Source organism: Nelumbo lutea, chromosome 3 (genome assembly GCF_056320005.1).
Source record: "Nelumbo lutea isolate HS-2025 chromosome 3, American lotus-T2T, whole genome shotgun sequence".
Lineage (NCBI taxonomy): Eukaryota > Viridiplantae > Streptophyta > Magnoliopsida > Proteales > Nelumbonaceae > Nelumbo > Nelumbo lutea.
Window position 1 is genome coordinate 104,687,536 of NC_142686.1, and position 22,384 is coordinate 104,709,919.

Here is a 22,384-nt window from a genome sequence, read left to right on the forward strand (position 1 = left end):
CTTGTTTGGGCTTGCCTCAAGAGGCCTTTATGGAGGTGGAGGGCCAATCCCCTAGGATTAGGAACATCACACTAGCTACTTGAAGTAAACAATCAGGAGACATAAACACATTGGAAGTTTCACATGTTTGGATTTTTGAGTGCTTGAAGCACTTTGGTACAAATACAATCCACATACATTTGCTTTCACTTCGACATTTTCACTTTGAATATATTTTAAATGTTGTGCTTATGTATTTTAATTTGAGTCAATAGACTTTTTAAAGCATTTTGTTTTCTTCAAGGAAGAAGAGAAGAAAGGAAGAAGAAGAGAGAAGAAGGAAGAGAAGAGGAAGAGAAGAGGAAGAGAAGAGGAAGAGAGAGCGGCTGTTTGGGAGCCAAAAAATTAGGCTTGTGGCCCCCAACCTTCTATTTATATTAATGAGATGAAAAATAAAAGATAAGGAATTGCAAGCTTGCCCCTAGTGGCACACCCTAATAAAACAATAATAAAAAAAGCAGTAAACAAGCTGACAACACTCTAAGACTGACAGCATAAACTATAACAGCAGAAACAATTGGCAAATCATTCTAACAACACTCCCCTCAAGTTGGGCTGAATATATCTATCATGCCCAACTTGTCACATAGCTCATTATGTTGCAAGTATGGAAGTCCCTTTGTGAGAACATCAGCCAACTTCTCCTTGGAGTTAACATAAGGAGTGCAAATTTCACCCTTTTCTACTTTTTCTCTTATGAAGTGCTTGTCCACTTCAATGTGTTTTGTCTTATCGTGTAGGACAGATTAGTAGCAATGTTTATAGCTACCTTATTATCATTGTAGAGAGACATGGGGCTATTAACTGGGAACCCAAGCTCTCCTAGTAAATTCTTCGACCAAAGTGCTTCAGTCACTTCATGTGCCATAGCCCTATACTCAGCTTCAACATTAGATCTTGCAACCACATTTTGTTTTTTACTCCTCCATGTCACTAGATTTCCTCCCACGGAAGTGCAGTACCCACTTGTAGATTTCCTGTCATCCACAACACCTGTCCAATCAGCATTTGTATAGACTTCCACTTTCAGATGGTTGTGCTTATGAAATAGAAAGCCAGCTCCTGGATACTTGTTTAGGTATCTAAGATTCATTCTGCAGCCTCCATGTGTGGTGTCTTAGGAGAATTAGGAGAATGCACAAACCGACTTAGAACACCAACCGGATAAGCTATGTCCGGGCGTGTCATGGACAAGTAAAGCAATCTTCTCACTAGTCTTTGAAACTGTTTCACATCCTTTAGAGGTTCACCATCACAACCATCCAATTTATGACCAACATCCATAGGGGTGTCAGCTGGTTTTGCACCTAGCTTGCCTGTGTCTTGTATCAGATCTAGGATGTACTTCCTTTGAGAGATGAAGATACCCCCTTTTGAGCGGGCAACCTCAATCCCAAGGAAGTACTTTAGGGGACCTAGATCTTTCACCTCAAATTGGGAGGCCAAGAACTCCTTCAACCTTTGTATTTTAGAGCTCTAGTTCCCTATAATGATGATATCATCCACATACACTATCAACATTGCAACTTGTTCGTGACATCTTTTAACAATGAGAGTGTGATAAGATTGACATTGTTTGAATCTTACCTGCTGAACTGCCGTATGGAATCTGTTGAACCATGCTCTAGGAGATTGTTTTAGGCCGTAGAGAAATTTTCTCAACTTGCACACCTTATTCTCACTTCCTTTTGCATAGAAGCCTGGTGGCTGAACATTATAAACCTCCTCGTCCTCTAGATCATCATTTAAGAAAGCATTTTTTACATCAAGTTGATGCAGTTCCTAGTCAAGGTTTGCAGCCAATGATAACAAAAATCGATTTGAATTCATCTTTTCTACAGGGGCAAATGTCTCATCATAATCAATACCATAAACTTGGGTGTACCCTTTTGTTACCAGCCTTGCTTTGTATCTTTCTATTGTTCCATTAACCTTGTGTTTTACTGTAAACACCCACTTACATCCCACAGGGTCTTTCCCTTTGGAAGATCCACTAACTCCCAAGTGTGATTCTTATGGAGGGCATTGGAGGGCATTAATCTCCTCCTTCATAGCATTTGTCCATTTAGGATAAGTTGGAGCCTCTGCCACATTTTTGGGTATGGGAATACTATCAATAGCAGATAAGAATGCACGATGAGAGGGGGAAATATGGTCATAAGATACATAGTGGGTAATGGGGTGTTTGGTAGTACACGATCTGACTCCCTTTCTATGAGCAATCAGGATGTCAAGATTATCCACAACCGAAATGGGAACAGGGGAATCAACAGGGATAAGAGTGCCTAGCACATCGGGACTAACCTCCCGGGAGTCTGATGGCATCAATTGCATAGTATCTGGTAGCTCTACATCTTTAGAACACTGTTGGTCTCTACGACATGTATGCAGAAAGCCACGAAATAGAGCTGGATCCGGAATAGAGGGGAGAGAGACTTGGCGAACCTGCTTTTCCTCCTGAGGAGAAGCATGGTAGAATGGTTCAGACTCGAAGAAGGAAACATCCATAGAGACAGACAAAGTACTTATGACCAACAGGATCAAAACACTAGTGCCCTTTTTGAGAGGAGGGGTACCCAAGAAAGATACATGGAATAGACCAAGGGTCCAACTTCCCACGAAAAGGAGACAAATCATGGACAAAGGCATGACAACCAAACACTCTCATAGGGACAAAAAACAGAGGGGACCGAGGAAACAACAACTGGATGGGGGGACTTGTAGTTCAATACTCTAGAGGGCATGCGATTGATGACATATGCAGTAGCAAGAACAACATCTACCCAGAAATGTTTCGGCACATTCATATGCAACATTATGCCTTGTGCTACTTCAAGAATGTTAAATTCTTTCTTTCAGCAACACCATTTTTTTGTGGTGTTATTGCACATGAACTCCTGTGAAGGGTTCCATGGGAAGCAAAAAATTCATTAAGTTCACCATGAAAATATTCTTTTGCATTATCCGATTGAAAAAATCTGAATCTCAACATGAAATTGTGTGAACACCATCCTTTGGAAATCCCTTGTAATCTTTGGGACTTTGTCTCTGGTATGCATAGAAAATATCCATGTATAACGAGAAAAGTCGTTGATCAGTGTGATAAAGTATCTATATCAACCCTCCGAAGTTATAGTAGTAGCCCCCCAGACATCAGAATGCACAATATGGAAAGGGAAATTTGCTCTTTCATTGCTTGAATGAAAAGTTGTTCTACATTGTTTGCTCAATTGACACGTTTGACACTGAAAATCTGACACCGAACATGACTTAAATAAAAATGGAAACAAACACTATAGTATTCCAAAGGACACATGACCTAGACGATTATGCCACAAAAGAACTTGACTCTTATTGGGCTGACCCAATTGACTACATGACTCTGAAGATGACCCAACTGAAGATGACACCGAGAAACCAGCCTTGTTGTCGAGAGTACAGAGACCATCTACTAAGCTTCCTCTATCAATCGTCCTCGCAGAAGTTAGATCCTGAAAAATACATGAACCAGGGAAAAATGTTACACTATAGTTTAAGAAATTTGTGATACTACTAATGGAAAGAAAATTGATAGGAAGTTTAGGTACATGGAACACATTATTAAGGTTGAGGTCATGGGAAAGAGATATTGATCCCTGACCTGCAATGGATGAGAATGATCCATCTGCAAGCCTCACCTTATCTCTCCCAGACAACAAACTACAAGATTGGAAAAGGTTTGGCTTACCGGTCATGTGGATTTTGAGGCCCTTGAATCAATAATCCAGGGGGAATTAGTATTAATGGAAACATGGAAGGCAGAGGCCGCACTACCTGATGTAAATGCAAATGAAGTAGAAGGGGTACCAGTAATTGAGTTGTCCATCTGATGTAAGGCCCTACCATACAATTCCAGATCATTACGGAAGGAGTTCATGATATCCTCCTTAGGGTCAGAACTCGTGGAATGTTTCTGTGTAGCATCCAGTTACCGGTAGACTAAGAATCTTGAGCTGCCATATTTGCTGCACTATACTTCTTCTGACCTTGCATTTTACCTTGCTCTTCCTTTTTTATAGCCCACTTTGGTTTCCCAATGAGCTCCGAGCGTGTGTCACGAGTGTGTCTTGAGCACCGACAGTGAGTACACAACAACTTGTCCTTGTCACCAGTTTTCTTGGGATCATTTTTCTTTCCTACATTAATACCTCCTGCTGCAGCTAATGCAATCTGCTGCTCCCTCTCATTTGCAACCATTAGCCCTATGTTTGACTGTGAACACTCATTTAGTGGCAAAGGGGTTTACACAAGTGTATGGAGTTGATTATGCAGAGACTTTTGCACCCGTTGCCAAGATGAACTCCATTAGAGTCCTGTTCTCCCTTGCAGCTAATCTTGACTGGGATCTACATCAGCTTGATATCAAGAATGCATTCCTGAATAGTGACCTTGAAGAGGAAGTTTACATGGTACAACCCCCTGGTTTTCGGGCTCGAGGCAATGAACAGAAAGTGTGCAGGTTGAAGAAGTCATTGTACGGGCTGAATCAATCACCGAGAGCCTGGTTCAGCAGGTTCCATGCATCGGTTTAGTAGAAATGATACAAGCAATGTCAATCTGATCACACATTGTTTGTGAAAAGAGGGGAAGGAAAAATTGCTGCTCTAATAGTATATGCTGATGATATTATTATCACTAGCGATTGGATTTTTTCTTGCTACATAGTTTGAAGTAAAGGATCTAGGTCCTCCAAGATAATTCCTTGGAATTGAAGTTGCTCGCTCACAAAAGGGTATCTTCATTTCCCAAAGGATGTCCTAGATCTACTCCAGGATACTAGAAAATTGGGAGTGAAGCCAGTTGATTCCCCAATTGATCCAAACCACAAATTAGGTGATTGCCAAGGTGAACCTATCTAGGATGTGAAACAGTTTCAGAGACTTATAGGAAGATTGTTATATCTTTCTATGACCCGGCGCGACATTGCTTATGCAGTTGGTGTTCTTATCCAATTCATGCATGCTCCCAAGATCACTCACCTTGAAGCAGCAGAAAGGGTTCTTAGATATCTTAAGAAGTTCCCAGGTGCTGGTTTGTTGTTTCAAAAGCACGAACATTTGAAAGTTGAAGTGTACACTGATGCAGATTGGACAGGATCCCTAAATGACAGAAAGTCAACTAGTGGCTATTGTACCTTCATAGGAGGAAATCTAGTTACCTGGAGAAGCAAAAAGCAAAATGTAGTAGCTAGATCTAGTGCTGATGCTGAATATCGAGCAATGGCTCATGGAGTGGCTGAAATTATGTGGCTAAAGAATCTGTTGAGTGAATTGGGTTTTCAGTGAACAAACCTATGACCCTATCCTGTGATAACAAAGCAGCCATAAACATTGCTACTAATCCAGTGCTGCATGATAGAGCTAAGCACATCGAAGTCAACAAACACTTTACAAAGAGAAAGTTGTCACAGGGGAAGTGTGTACTCCTTACATGAGCTCTGAGGATCAACTTGTAGACATCTTTACAAAAGGGCTACACCACTCACAACATCATGATTTATGTGACAAGTTGGGCATGATTGACATCTATGTCCCAACCTAAGGGGGAGTGTTGAAAGCTTTTATTTTCCCAAGTATAGTACCACAGGGGTACTATTGTACTTTTACCCTTTTATTATTTTAGTTGTTGTCACCCTAGTATATATAACAAAATAGCTGGCGCCACTAGCAAGCTTTTTGACTCTCAATCTTTTCTCCTCTCTTCTGCTCTTTATCTTTTCTCTCTCTTCTCTCTTCTCTTCTTTTCTCTTCCATCACCGCACTGATAATAGTAGATCTTCCAAGGGGGAAAGACTCAGTGGGATGTAAGTGGGTGTTTGCAGTTAAATACAAGGCAGACGGGACAATTGAAAGGTATAAAGCAAGATTAGTAGCTAAGGGGTACACTCAAGTGTACGGAGTTGACTATGATGAGACATTTGCTCCAGTAGCTAAGTTGAACTCAATTTGAGTTCTTCTATCATTAGCTGCTAATCTTGGGAATTGCATCAACTAGACATTAGGAATGCCTTTTTAAATGGTGACCTAGAGGAGGAGGTGTACATGGTTCAACCCCTGAGATTCTATGCCAAGGGAAGTGAGAATAAGGTGTGTAAGCTAAGAAAGTCTCTCTATGGTTTGAAACAATCTCCCAGGGCTTGGTTCAGTAAGTTTCATATGGCAGTTCAACAAGTAGGGTTCAAGCAATGTCAGTTCGGTTACACACTCTTTGTAAATAGATGTCAGGAACATGTTGCTGCTTTGATAGTGTATGTGGATGATATCATCATCACAGGAAATTGGAGTTCAGAAATACAACAGTTGAAACAATTCCTTGCATCTAAATTTGAAGTGAAAGATCTAGGTCCTCTAAAGTATTTTCTTGGAATTGAAGTTGCCCGCTCAAAAAGGGGTATCTTCATTTCTCAAAGGAAGTACACTCTTGATCTATTATAAGACACAAGCAAGTTAGGTGCAAGACCAACAGATACTCCTATGAATGTTGATCATAAATTGGGTAACTGTGATGGTGAACCTCTGAAAGATGTAAAACAGTTCCAAAGGTTAGTAGGGAAGTTAATTTATTTGTCCATGACTTGTCCAAACATTGCCTATTAGTTGGGGTCCTGAGCCAATTCATGCACTCTCTTAAGAAACCTCATTTGGAGGCAGCATAGAGAGTTCTTAGATACTTAAAAAAGTATTTAGGAACATGTCTACTATTCAGTAAGCATAATCATCTAAAGGTGGAAGTCTTTACAGATGCTGATTGGGCAGGTGCTGTGGATGATAGAAAGTCCACAAGTGGGTATTGCACATTTGTGGGAGGAAACCTAGTTACCTGGAAAAGCAAGAAACAAAGTGTGGTAGCAAGGTCATGTGCTGAAGCGGAGTATAAAGCTATGGCACATGGGGTGGCTGAAGTTCTTTGGCTAAAAAATCTTCTAGGGGAGCTTGGAGTTGCTGCTCATAATCCTATGTCTCTTTATTGTGACAATAAGGCAGCCATTAACATCGCCAACAATCCTGTCCTACATGAGAGGACCAAGCACATTGAAGTGGACAAACACTTCATAAGGGAAAAATTGAAAAAAAGGGAAATTTGCATCCCTTATGTCAACTCCAATGAACAACTTGCTGATGTCCTCACAAAAGGACTTCCATACTCGTGGCACTATGAGTTGTGTGACAAGTTGGGCATGATAGACATATACAACCCAACTTGAGGGGGAGTGTTGTGAAACTTATTTATTGGTTTGCTGTTAGTATGCTGTCAGCCTAGGTTCTGTCAGCTAGTTTTCTTTTTTTTTTTCTTTTTTGTTATTTGTTTATTATAAGGAATTGCCGCCAGGGGCATTCTTGTAATTTCTGATCTTATTATTTTACAAGAATATAAATAACAAGCTGGTAGCCTCCAGCCCTTGTCTTTGGTTCTTAATCGAACCTCTCTCTCTTCTTTTTTCTCTCTCATCTCTCTCTCTCTCAGGAAAGAACACAAGGTTCATACATAGGATTCAATCCCAACAGGAAAGCAAAGACCCGCTGTTGAGATACCAACTTCTTATAAGCTTTGGCATCATCATTATTCTTCCATTCTATAGTTTGATAGTGATCCAACTCCTTCCAAACAGAAGTAAGGGCTGAATAATATGCTGACAAACTGCGGTCACCCTGTTTATAGGTTGAGGATTCAGCCTGTAACTGATAAATCTTGGCATAGTGTCTTTGCTCAGAGCAGGTAGCTTTAGCTTGTTCCCATATCTCATTTGCAGTCTCTGCTCATATAAAATTCTTCTTTACACCTGGTTTCATGGCTGCAAGTAGCCAAGACATCACCAATTCACCATACTGTTCTCCTGATCCCACCTATCATGTTCAGCTGTCCCGTCTTTAGGTTCTTTTACTCTCCCATTTATGTATCCAAGTTTTCCCCTAACTGTAACATATAGTTTTACACCTTTAGCCCACTCTAGGTAGTTCAAACCATTCAAAGGGGTGATTGGCATTGGGAAAATAATATTCTCAGCATTCATACCAACTGTACCACGGGTTGATGTAACCCCAGATGAAGCTGAATCATCAGTTACCATATTAGGGAGGTTTTACAGTTCAAGAAGAGCCACTGATGTACACAGAAATAAATCTCCACCCTATTTCTACTATCCAACACACGTAGGGCACAAAGCACACACAAATCTGCCTCCTAGAATGGAACACCACTGTCACAAGGGAGTACACAACCCCCTACACAGCACCTGTATGAAGGTGAACATAACCATAACACAGCCTTCACAGCATTGGCTGTCACCAACTAGGGTTTCCTTGGTGTTACGACCAAGGAATAACCCAGAGAAGAGTCCTCCTATTGCCCAGAAGTATTCTCTGATAGCATGTTTTCTTCAAGGAAGAAGAGAAGAAAGGAAGAAGAAGAGAGAAGAGGAAGAGGAAGAGGAAGAGGAAGAGAGAGCGGCTGTTTGGGTGCCAAAACCGTAGGCTGGAGGTGCCCAGCCTTATATTTATATTAATGAGATGAAAAATAAAATATGAGGATTTACAAGCTTGCCCCTGGCGGCACACCCTAATAAAACAATAATAAAAAAAGCAGTAAACAAGCTGACAACACTCTAGGACTGACAGCATAAACTATAACAGATGTATTACTGTTTTTTTTTTTTCTAAATTGAGCTTGCTTCAAAAAGATGCATGGGTCGCCTTGTGACTAGGGTGCTTGAACTTCTTTGTGCTTTTCTTGCATCTTGCACTTTTAAAATACCACTGGTAAACTTCAAACCAAAGAAAACTACTTCTGATAATATTTATACCATAATTGAAAATTCATACATAGCCTAACTATGACGCCAACTAGAATGGAAGAAAAGTAACAAGATGACCAAAATACCTCCACCATCCCAAAAAATAAAAAAAAATTCTATTTAGACATTTTAAAATGAGGCTAGATCTCTGGTAACCAGAGGGAACATCTTGTTCCACTAGGTCAGTATCAGCCAAAGAGCCATAGCTGATTAGGGAAACGTTTGGTACAGTAGTGTGATTGAATCTCCTATGCCCCGCTGTGGTATGGTTGGAATGACATGGTTTGAACCACGGTGCACCCCATGAGGTGTTCTGTAATGTGGTGTGGTTGTGTTATCTGCAAACACCATCTTTATTGTTAAGATGGTATATAATAAATTCAATCCACGGTTGTGTGAACAGAACCATGGTATTTTACCGTGGACAGAAAATTTGTGGTTAGAACCATCTATAGATAATTTTAAAACATGCCACACCCTCAAAAGAACATTCAATGGGTGTGTTGTGTTCCAAAATCAACTGATCGATGGAATATCCACACTATAGAGCACCCCTTAATTGGCTAAGAATGGTATAGGCAGGATGTGCCTTGTACTAAGGCAAACTCTACAGGATATTTCTCATTCTATCTGTATGTTTCTGGAAGATGATATGCCACAACTTTCATATTTGATATATTAAAACATGAACTTAAGGAATCAGATTAATTAGTCATAACTTTTCAAACTTCTAAAAGCACTATCACTGAAAATGTTAGTAAAGCAGGCAGAGAATGGAGATGAATGATCCTCTGCAAAATGTTGACAATATTTACTTGAATATTAAATTTTATCCATCTTAGTTCTACCACATGTCCATGCCAACATCCCCTTCTCCACCACACTCATTTTATGGATCAAGAAACAACATATCCATAAAAGGTGTGCAGCAGAGATGAAAATGAAATAAATGAGTGGTAAAAACTGGGAGAGATAATAGTTGAAATAAGTGCATTAGAGAGAATTTAGGGGTAGCATCAATTGGTGAGAGATAAGAGTAAACTCCAATGACATTGCCATGTAGAATAAAAAGCAATCATTGCACTGACAAGGACTAGGTTGTTATAAGCTGAAGATATATTTAGCTCATTCTTTAACAAACAATATGGTCTCCGGCAGAGCATAATAGGCACGATTCTTGCTGCCATACCTACTTAAACAGGATATGTTGGTTCGTATTTGTGATCATGATGATTATCATGCTACTTAGGTTAAGACATGGTTTCAAATGTCGCCAAATGTCGCCCGACATATGTCGATGTCGAGGCTCACCAACATGAAAATGGATAGTAATATAAAAATTACATTATGTCGGTTGACATTTCCTATATTTGGAAATGTCGACCAAATCGGTCCAAATAACCAAAAAAATTACAGTTTTTCCTATTAAGCCGACAAGATGTCGACTAATGTTGACAGGATGTCGATTAATGTACATTAAAAATATAATATATTAGTATATTATATTAATATAATACAGTATATTAATAAAGATTATTCCATTAATAATTTCTATTTAATATTTCAAATAAAATATCTATAAAAAAGAATTAACAAAATATAAAAACAAAAGAATAATTAATTACTTTATAATATAAAACATAAAATATTAACTAGTTAGTATTTTTTAAAAATATTTATTAAAATCAGAAAATGTTTATTAAATTTTATAATAAATCATATTCTTCATTTGATATATAAATCAGAATAAATTTAATAAATTTTATACTAAATCATAATTTATTATAAATTTAGTATTAAAAATCATAATAAATTCATTAAGTTTTATAAGAGATCAGAATTTATCATAATCTTAATACTACAAAAAGGAGAATCAGTTTATTAAATTTATAATAAAACATAATGTATTATAACTTTAATATTTAAAAAAATCAGAGTAAATGTATTTCTATTTACTAGTGTGAAATAATTATATTAGCATTTATAATAAATCAGAATTAAAAATAGAAAAAGAAAATATCAGATAACCTTGTAAAAACATCAAAATGCATAATAAATCAGTAAGTCGCCATTTACTAATTTTTTATTGATCTTTGTTTCTTAGCTTTATATAATGGTTGGGAATAAGATAATAGTCTAGAAATATGTATTAATGCTTCTTTTATCATTTTACAAAATATCTTTGCATATTTCCACATATTTCATAATATTTCCACAATGTCTCTAATTTTTACAATATTTCCCCTCGACATTTCCGACATTTCCAACATATGTCCTATATTTTGGTAAGCGACATTTCCATCGACATCGACATTTTAAACTTTGGGTTAAGATCTAAGAAATGACCTAATAAAAAGAGGAAAAAGAAAACTTATGTTTTGCTAAAAAAGGAAGGGGTTGTGAGCCGATTGTAGGAATATAACATGGAGTTGACTGAATGCTCTAGTCATGTGTTAATAATGCAGGAGCCAAGTGGTAAGATATAGTATTTTCACCTCAAACATCTAGGAGGAAAATTAAGTGAGATGTCTAGAGCTGCTATTCTATGGTCAGTCTGGGAAGATACAAATTCCAAAATCTTCAATGGAGTGGAACAGACATCTGGAACCTTAGTGGAATATGGTGATTTTTTTTTCGGGGGTGGGGTGGGGTTGGGCCATTGGGTTTGCACGAGGGAAGAGTTCAGAATTTCGGCATGGAGGATATAGAGAGAAGATGTTCTACCTATCTTTCTCTTCTGCGTCCAGATACACTGTTCTTATGTTTTTGTATACCCTCTATTGCTTGTTGGGTATTCTAGGGCCTTCAGGGGTTAGAGGCGTATTCAAGAGCCATGGGATTTTTTGGGTTTATACCAATGACATTGTCTACTGTGATTCTGTTCAAGCTGAGTTGCTCCTCCTGAAGTCTTGCAATTGATGTACTTTGTTGGGCATTAGTGTTACAAAGTCAAGGTAGAGGGAGATTTACAGATGGTGATTCAGGTTCAGGGATAGCTTAAGGGCCTTAGTGCCATAGAGTATCCCTCAAATATAGTTAGAACCTCCTCTGGTGGCATCAATCTTGGACCAAATAATTAGAAGCTTCTGCCATGTTCAATTGGCCTTCTCTCTTGCGTGAGGACGTGTCTTTATCCCTCTTGTTCCAGTGAGGGAAAACTTCATAATTATGGCAGTTCTCCAGTGATGGACTTTCTGAAGAGGTTCTGTAGAACTTATCATTAAAATCGGATCTATTTATAGGACTTAATAAATGCATTTATTGGCTGTATATTTGCCATATTTTAGTAGAACTTGCTTCTTTCCCCTTCTTTTCTTGATTGGTACTTATCCTTGTATCAATCTTATGAAAAAATTCTTTCCCCATCTTTTGTTCAATAGTGTTTTGTAATTGAGAAAGAAGCTATTTCCTGTTTGTTTGCTTGCCATATTTCCATCTAATAATTGGATTTAATTTCATGTTCGATCCTTGATAATCTCCTTATTCTATCATTCTTGCATATTGAGCAATATGTTTTGTTGGGGGGAAGGAGATTGTCATGGCTGATTGATTTATACAATTGTTTGTTGAACCACAAGAATTTCCCTATATTTGTGGCAAAACAGCTTGCAGATATGAACTTGCAGGTGTTAATGCACTTGAGCGATTGCTAACGTGGTTCAACCATGATATTTTTAATTCTTATTGAATATTGTGGATTTCCTTAATTATTTCTTCTGTGATATGATTTACAGGTTTTAGCTAGAGGTATTGAATGTGACATTGCTTTGCTTACTGTTGAGAGTGAGGAATTCTGGAGAGGATCTGAACCACTTCGTTTTGGGCGCTTACCACTTCTTCAGGTTTTGATCTTATCCTTTTGAAAGAAGTAATAGTTGCACACTTACACTAGACACCAGGTAATATGACACAGCTATTTTGATATGTCCTCACAGCATTTGAAACACCAACTTCTGGAAATGCAAACACAGTCATTTGCATATATTATTTCACTTTTATAATTAAAAGCCTGCTTGAACCATGGTTTACAATTTTGACATAATGTTTCACCATGCATAGATGGAGATATTTCAGAGGTGTTTCATTAATTCTGCTAAGATATTTGGGAAATCTAAAAAATCAGTGAAACTTTCTAAAAACATGGAATTAGTTAATAAACCTTAAAGGAATCATTAGAAAAAGTACAAACAAAAGAAAAGCACTGTACATTTGCATTTGAAGGCTCAAAACAAAAGAAAAGCACTGTATAGATCAAACAAAAGAAGATAAGAGACTTAACTAGATATCTTCCTATCTCCCCCTTGTCAGTCTTTTATCTGTCCTCTCTACATTATGTGTCATTTTCTTTCCATTTTAACATTTTTCTTTTTTATAGTTGCATGTCTCTTTCTTTTTCTTTTTCTTTTGAATTATAGTGACTTAGTGAGTCATATCAAAATAGTATGTCAATTATGATGAATTCAATGAAGTATTAGAAGTTTCTAATAATATTCTAAAATTTTAAACCTTAAATGTAGTGTTTTAAGACTTGGACCAGATGGGATAGTCGGACCAGTCAACCCAGGAACCAGAATGGGTTCTGGTTGAGCACCATACTTTATTGCATTTGGTTGGTCTCTTCGTTTGTTGTCCTTGCTTTTTCTATGCCCTTTGCCCTCGACCTCTTCTTTGCTTACCTTGAATTTCAAGCTTTCAGTTATCAATCTTACCTGCCCTAGCCGAGCCTAAGTGGTCTGTCAAACTCCCGGTTTTCGTTTTTCTGAAAAACTGGTAGAACTGGTCAAGACCTAGTAGGACCATTGAAAACTGACTAGGTTTCAACAACCTAGCTGGTTTTCACGACCCACCTGGGTCACTAAAGTGTTAAAATTTTAAAATAGTGGTAGGAATGTTTGAATCTAAGTTCTCTTAATTACATTTGTTAGCATTAAACCATCAATCCAACTTGTTTTCTGTGCTTATTGTTGCCTCTTTTAATACATAATTAAATGCGTGTATACCTTGAAAAAATACAAGTTGAAAGATTTGAACCCTGGTCATTTATATAAAAAACCAACACTTTTACCGTCTAGCCGCCACTTTCATGTCTATTTTAATTTACAAAATCTATTATATATGGTTTTTATGTAACTAACGGTCACTGTTTGACCTGTGATCTAGTAAGCATTCTGGTTTTGTGTCCGGTTTGAGTCTTAAAACACAGCTTAAATGTATGACTCATCAATCAAATCTGAAACATTGCCAACATATCGACAAAATATTGAAAATATTAGGAAAAAAAGATTCTTGGAAAATTTTGTATTGCCACTGAGCAAAATGGGGAGATTTCGTGGAAACTTTGCCGAACCTCTGTGATATTGCTTACCATTGTTGGGACAGGGAGAGTGAGGGTTAAAGTTGTAATTTTACTTGCTCAATGTGCACATTCTTGTATTTTAGGGAAAGAATTGTCCTTTTATTTTTCTTTAATATAAATATCATTTTCTTGGTGTGGTTGAATTATGTGGCACACCACCAAATCTGTTCATCTTCTCTAGTTCGAACTGCACTGACAGGTTTGAACACAAAGTAAGATGAATTGATCTCATTGTGGTTTCCCTTTACATTTCACAGCTCACCATCTAAAATGAATTCATTGTTATTTATAAAATGTTAGAATGAAGTCACTTAAGATTTTCTTTTTTAATCATTATAATTTCAAAATTTCTTGAAAATTAATTCATTTTTGGGCTGAAGTTTATGGAAAACTAAAATGCAATAATATGATTATAAAAAAGCAACAGTTTCATTTCATGTGTCATCTACGCAGGCTACAGATCAATACAACCATTCCATGAAGGAATAGGTAGAAATTGGAGAATCAAAATTCTTTGGAAGATATAGTTGATATCAATGTATGTCTCAGTTCATAAGAACTTGTAAAAAACCAATACAATAAGAAACTTGCACAATTTTGAAAAATTATTCTATACATGAAAGCCATTAAATTGCTGTGTACTGTGAATTTCCAAGAAATTCTGGTTCTAATGTTCTTATTTTATTGTTTTTTTTAGTCACTAATGTGACTGTGGCATAATCAGTTATTAAGGAACTATTAACACCATGCATACTTATTGCACCTTACAAGTCTCAATACAGGGCTTTAAAGTGCTGCTGTAAAATGTTTTCATTTGTAAACAGTTCATGAACAAATTTTGGAACTGTTCAGAAATTAAAAGTAGCGTATATTATTGTGGTTGGTGGCTTGGTGCCTTGGAATGTTAGACCAAAACTAAATAACAGTTATTGTTGATGCCCTGTGGATGATAAACTTTTGTACAGTTTTTTTTTTTTTTGATAAATGTTGAGTTGGGCCTGTTGGAAGATTTCTGTAATTATGTATTATATTTGATTTTGTGCTATTTTAAGTAGTTGAGAGATTTGTGAGCTGTACAAATTTTTTAGGAATCAGCTTTATCTTCCCTTTAATTAGGGAGATATGTTACCTAGTTTGTATCCTTTAATTAGGGAGATTTGTTACCTAGTTTGTATCATTTAATTAGGGAGATTTGTTACCTAGTTTGTTTCCTAGAGAGAGCTATAAATTTCGATGTACAGAAGCATAATGAGATATCCCATTCTTCATATCTTTCTGTCTCTTCTTTATGGTATCAGAGCAGAAAAGACCTAGGGTTTGTTTCTGCATTTCTGTCCCTAAAATTGTCTGAAGTCACGTCCAGTTCTCAGCCTTCTCAGCCTGAGCCCCAGATTGTCCGGAATCTGCCTGAAAATCACTCTATTCAGATCACTACAATCCGACTAAATGGTGTCAACTTTCTCCGGTGGTCACAATCTGTTCACATGTATCTCAGAGGGAGAGGGAAAATTGGCTATATCACAGGAGACATGAAGAAGCCTGATGTGAAGGATCCAGCCTATGCTGTTTGGGATGCTGAAAATTCCATGGTGATGACTTGGTTGGTTAACTCCATGATTGAAGAGATAGGTGCAAATTATCTTTGCTATTCTACAGCCAAGGAATTATGGGACAATGTCTCACAGATGTACTCTGATTTGGAGAATCAATCCCAAGTGTACGAATTATCTCTACAACTCGGAGATATTCGCCAAGGTGAGAACTCTGTGACTAAGTATTTTAATTCTCTTAAGAGAATTTGGCAGGACCTGGACTTATTCAACAATTACGAGTGGAAGTCACCCGATGACTGCAATTATCACAAGAAGATGGTGAATGTTGGCCAAGTCTTCAAGTTTCTTGCAGGTTTAAACGTTGAATTCGATGAGGTTCGTGGCCGAATTATTGGAAGAAACCCTCTGCCCCCAATTGGTGAAGTATTTGCAGAAATACGTAGAGAAGAAAGCCGGAGACAAGTGATGCTTGGAAAGAAGGCTGTAGGTACAACCGGACCTGTGGAAGAGTTAGCCCTGATTATTTCCAAGGCCCAAGTCAGTCGAAAGTCAGCCCAAAATCAGCGGGTTGGAGACAAGAATAACCTACGCTGTGACTACTGTGGGAAACCTCGCCATACCCGAGAGAATTGGTACAAACTGCACGGGAGACCACCCAAATGGAGTGTGAACAAACCTGGTGGACAGAATATACCTACAACAAACGAGGCTGAATCATCCCCATTCAGCAAAGAGCAAATAGATCATCTACTTAAACTTCTAAAATCGTATTCGTCACCTAATACTCCTGTCGGGTCTATGGCACAAACAGGTAGCAATTCTTTGGCATTCTCAATGCTAGGAAAATCTGGCCCTTGGATCATAGATTCAGGGGCCTCCGATCATATGACAAGTTGCTCTAACCTATTTAGTTCCTATTATCCTTGTTCTGGTTTTGAAAAAGTGAGAATAGTTGATGGTAGTCTTTCATCTATTGCAGGCAAAGGAAACATTAAAATTTCAGAAAAAATTACTCTGAAATCTGTTTTACATGTTCCAAAACTTGCCTGCAATCTTCTTTCTGTCAGCAGATTGTCGAAAGATACTAACTGCTCCATTCTTTTTCTTCCTTCCACTTGTGTTTTTCAGGACTAGAACTCGGAGAAGACGATTGGAACTGCTAGAGAGATAAATGAACTCTACTGGTAATAAAAAAGTTCATGGTTTAAGTAGTACGAGTTCAATCCCTGTCTGTGATCAAGTTATATTATGGCATAGAAGATTAGGACATCCTAGTTTTCCATATCTCAAATATTTATTTCCTAAAGTGTTTAAAGGAGTTGATTGGTCAAAACTTCATTGTGAGTCTTGTCATTTGGCTAAAGATCATCGTGCTTTATTTCCAATAAAACCTTATTCTGCTTCAAAACCAATTTATTTGTCACATTGTGATGTTTGGGGCCCATCTAAGGTTAACACACTTTATGGAAAAAAATGGTTTGTGACTTTTATTGATGACCATACAAGGGTATGTTGGGTTTACTTGTTGGAAAGGAAATTAGAGGTTGAACAAAGATTTAAAGAATTTTTCCTAATGATTGAAAATCAATTTCAAACCAAAATTGGTATTCTAAGATCAGATAATGGGACTGAATACTTTAACAAATACTTAGGAGCATTTCTAACCGAAAAAGGTATTATCCATCAATCAACTTGTCGTGACACACCACAACAGAATGGAATTGCTGAAAGAAAAAATAGGCACCTTCTTGAGGTAGCTAGAGCCATCATGTTTTCTATGAATGTACCTAAATATCTCTGGGGAAATGCTCTCCTAACTGCATGTTATCTGATAAATAGAATGCCGTCTCGAGTTTTAAAATATGAAACTCCTTTACAGAATCTAAAAAATTGTTTTCCCACATCTCGAATAACTACGGATCTTCCTTTAAAAGTGTTTGGTTGTCTGTTATGTGTATATACTAAATGTTTTTCGACCAAAACTGGATCCAAAAGCTGAAAAATGTGTGCTTCTTGGTTATGCATCTAATAAAAAAGGTACAAATGCTTTAATCTAGTTACAAAGAAATTTTTTGAGAGTATGGATGTACACTTTGTTGAGGACCAACCTTTCTTTCAAAAAAATTCTCTTCAGGGGGAGAACATAAGGAAGATAATTTTTGGGAAACTTTACCTATTCTAGAAGAATTTATACCTTTGATTAATTCTAATAAGCAAGGTTCGGAAACAATTGTTGAAAGAATGGAACCTAGTGATGGTACTCTTAATCCAATTTTGCCAGATACTATATTATCAGAGACAGGGGGAGAAGTACTTCAAATGGATCACAATCCTCATCCTGAGCTTCAGTTTTATACCAGGAAGAAGTTTCACAAAAGTACTACTGTTCCAGTTGTTCCTACAGCAGAAGTCCAATCCAATTTTCCGAGTGAAGATCCTACAACTCAGAGTAATCCTTCTTCTACCCCTATTCCGTCTTTATCTAATGATTTGCCTAATCTGTCTTCTTCAGATCTTGACATTCCAATTGCATTAAGAAAAGGTACCCGAACTTGCACAAAACATCCTATTGCAAAATACTTGTCATATGAGAAATTATCACATACTCATAAAGCATTTGTGTTTAGGATTTCTAATCTGTATGTGCCAAGAACTGTTCAGGAAGCATTAGATGATCCGAAATGGAGGTTAGCTGTGATGGAAGAGATGAATGCTCTTAGAAAGAGTAATACATGGAGTATTACTGATCTACCCCATGACAAGAAGACAGTTGGATGCAAATGGGTGTTTACAGTAAAGTGCAAGGCTGATGGAAGTGTGGAGAGATACAAAGCAAGACTCGTAGCAAAAGGATTTACCCAAACTCATGGTATAGACTACCAAGAGACTTTTGCTCCTGTTGCTAAAATTAACTCTATCAAAATACTTCTTTCCCTTGCAGTTAATTTTAACTGGCCACTTCGTCAGTTCGATGTCAAGAATGCATTCTTGAATGGAGACCTAAAGGAAGAAGTATATATGGACCTACCACCAGGTTTTGAAGAAAGTCTTGGAAGAGGCAAAGTTTGCAGGTTAAAAAAATCCCTATATGGCTAAAGCAATCACCAAGAGCTTGGTTTGAACGATTTGGGAATGCAATAAGGTGGCACGGCTTCTCACAAAGTCAAGCTGATCATACTTTATTTTTCAAGCACTCCACCGAAGGTAAAATAGCTATTTTGATAGTGTATGTAGACGATATTATCATGACTGGGGATGATTTATTTGAAATCAACAAGTTGAAGAATAAGCTTGAGGCTGAATTTGACATTAAAGACCTGGGAAAACTTAAATATTTTCTCGGAATGGAGCTTGCAAGGTCCAAGGAGGGAATCTTTATCAACCAACGCAAATACATTCTTGATTTGCTTAAGGAGACAGGGATGACAGGTTGTAAAGCCGCAGAAACTCCAATGGACTCAAATATGAAGTTAAAAGCAGTAACAGTAAATGAGGTGGTTGATCGAGAACGTTATCAAAGATTAGTTGGAAGACTAATCTATTTGTCGCACACAAGACTTGACATAGCCTTTGCAGTAAGTGTAGTAAGTCAGTTTATGCATTCACCTGGACCTACTCACTTTGAAGCTGTGTTCAGGATTTTGAGATATCTGAAAGGAACTCCGGGGAAAGGACTCTTGTTCAAAAATAGGGGTCATCTCCAAGTCGAAGCCTACACAGGTGCAGATTGGGCAGGTGATATAAATGGTAAAATATCTACTTCAGGTTACTACACTTTGGTAGGAGGGAATTTGGTCACCTGGAGAAGCAAAAAACAGAGTGTTGTAGCAAGGAGTAGTGCAGAGGAAGAATTCCGCTCTGTTGCACATGGCTTTTGTGAAGTGTTATGGATCAAAAGGCTCCTAGAAGAATTGAAGGTTCCTACAGCAACACCTATTAAAGTCTATTGTGATAACAAGGCAGCTATTTCCATAGCTCATAATCCAGTTCTACATGATAGAACAAAAGCATGTAGAAGTGGATAAACATTTCATCAAGGAGAAGATAGATAGTGGTGTGATATGCATGTCCTACATACCCACCACGAGCCAAGTAGCAGACATTCTCACCAAAGGGCTTCCTAGGGCACAGTATGAGAACTTAGTTAGCAAGCTTGCCATGAGTGATATATTCATGCCAGCTTGAGGGGGAGTGTTGGAAGATTTCTGTAATTATGTATTATATTTGATTTTGTGCTATTTTAAGTAGCTGAGAGATTTGTGAGCTGTACAAATTTTTTAGGAATCAGCTTTATCTTCCCTTTAATTAGGGAGATATGTTACCTAGTTTGTATCCTTTAATTAGGGAGATTTGTTACCTAGTTTGTATCCTTTAATTAGGGAGATTTGTTACCTAGTTTGTTTCCTAGAGAGAGCTATAAATTTCGATGTACAGAAGCATAATGAGATATCCCATTCTTCATATCTTTCTGTCTCTTCTTTAGGGCCGATTTCTAGTTATTGGGCCCAGTTATTTATTTCTTATTTTTAAGTTGTTAAGTTAGGAAGTTGTTGGGCTTTAGGCCCATTAGTTTATGTTTTTAAGTTGTAACTGTTCAGCTACTTAAGTAGCCGCCCTACTAAGGGCATTCTTGTAGTCTCTTATTCTTTTGAGTTGAGTATATAATACAAAGAGGGGTTGGCGGCCAAAACTAATTCAATTCTGGTTGACATCCTACTCCTTTTCTTCTACTCTTTTCTTCTCTACTACTGAAACTCTTCATCATCTTCTTCTTTCCCTTCACAAGGAATTTATTTAAAACTGCAACAGTGATTTCTACTTGGTACCAGAGCAGCCCAAAGGTTTCTTGAACTGTTCTATCATGCATCCCTAGATCGGCCGACTGCATGGTGATTTAAGAGGCTGATCGAAGATCTCAGGTAAGCCCAGTTTTTGGATTTTTTTGGTGGATCTATTTTGCCCTGTAACTGGTTTAGGGTTTCCCATCAAAATCAGAAAAAACTGGAGAAAGGGGGAGAGTCTTGTTTCTGTTGGACTCTTCAATTTTGACCTAGGAAGTGGTGTCCTAATTTTTTAGGGTTCATTGAGTTTTTTGAGGGGGGCGGTTCAAGTCCTGCCTGTTTTGGAGGTTTCTGGAGAGAACGACAGCCTTTCTCTCGTATCGCAAAAAAGGAATCTTTTGTGGGAGGACCATCTAGGGCACCAAAAGGGTGTTGTTGGTATCAAAAGTGATTTATTTGATATTCTTGCATATTATAGTAACCTTCTACCCCCTTTTTGATAATTATGGAGGGTAATGGAGTTGAAAACAAGCTTGGGAGTGAAATGAGACCAGTAGAAGGAGGTACCAGAGACCTTTTTGGGGCTGGAACCATTACTACAATTAAGTTGGATGGTTCAAATTACTTTTAATGATCACAGTCTGCAAAGATGACCATTGGCGCTCGTGGGAAGTTAGGGTATATCACTAGTGAAAAAGTAAAACCCGAAACTAAGAGCTCCCGGTGGGTATAGGAAAAATATATGGTGATTACTTGGCTGTGTAATTCGATGCTGCCCCATATAAGTAAAAATTTTTTGTGGGCAAATACAACTAAGGAAATATGGGATGGGGTTGCTGAAACCTATTCACAGAGGGAGAATGTTGCTAGGACTTATTAGTTGAGAAATCAGATTATTGCTACAAGGTAGGGAGATAGACCTATTGTTGTTTATTTTTCAGCCCTAAAAACCCTGTGGCAGGAGATTGACCATCTAGAGACAGTTGTTTGGGAAACCACTAAGGATGTAGCTGCCTACCAGAAGCTCCTAGAGAAGTATAGGGTTTTTGAATTTCTTGCTAGCCTTAATCCCGAGTATGATATTGCAAGACATCATATTCTTTCCAGGGACAATGTTACTCTCTCCCAGCATATGCCTTTGTGTCAGGGGAAGAGAGTAGGAGAAATGTGATGATGAAAAATTCTGGTTTTGATCAATCAACCATGGTTAGCACTGTGAGACCTAAACAAAGTGGAGACTGGGGTAGCAGTGAAATCAAGAAGGAAGATAAAAAGGATTTGATTTGTGACTACTATAAGAAGCCTAAACACACAAGAGATACTTGCTGGAAGCTTCATCCTCATCTGGTGCCGAATAGACTCAAAAAAAGAAGGGAAATGCTCACATGGAAGTCACTGGTGACATACCAGCCCCTCCCACTACAGCTCCTCTAGAGTCTGTTGCAACTGCTGCAGTGAGGGCCGAACTTGAGAGATATGGGCAGTTTCTGAATCAGTGGGATACAATCAGTTCTAATTCAGTAACAGGTGGACAACCAAGTACAGGTGGTTTTGGTGGAGCACATTCTACTATGCTCACATAGGTAGTTCACATGCCACTACAAATTATGTTAGCACTACAGGTAATAAGAGACCTCCTTGGATTATAGATTCTGGAGCCTCAGTGTACATGACCATAGTTTCACTATCTTTTCCTCTTACTAGCTATGTTTTGGCAGAGATAGTCTCCACAACTGATGGATCTCATGTTCCCATTGCTGGGAAGGGGTCTGTTAAGATTAGTGATTCCATTTCCCTTCCTTTTGTTCTTCATGTTCCCAGATTG

The 22,384-nt window shown here is 37.8% G+C and overlaps 1 protein-coding gene across 1 annotated transcript in view; it reads left to right on the forward strand.

The window, feature by feature from the left end:
- The window catches only part of DEG2 (DEGP protease 2), a 77,179-nt gene that overhangs the window by 29,190 nt on the left and 25,605 nt on the right, over positions 1-22,384 (forward strand). Inside the window, exon 7 of the mRNA XM_088976725.1 lies at positions 12,604-12,711. Within this exon, the coding sequence (XP_088832851.1) occupies positions 12,604-12,711 (108 nt within the window). The remainder of the gene's footprint in view (positions 1-12,603; positions 12,712-22,384) is intronic.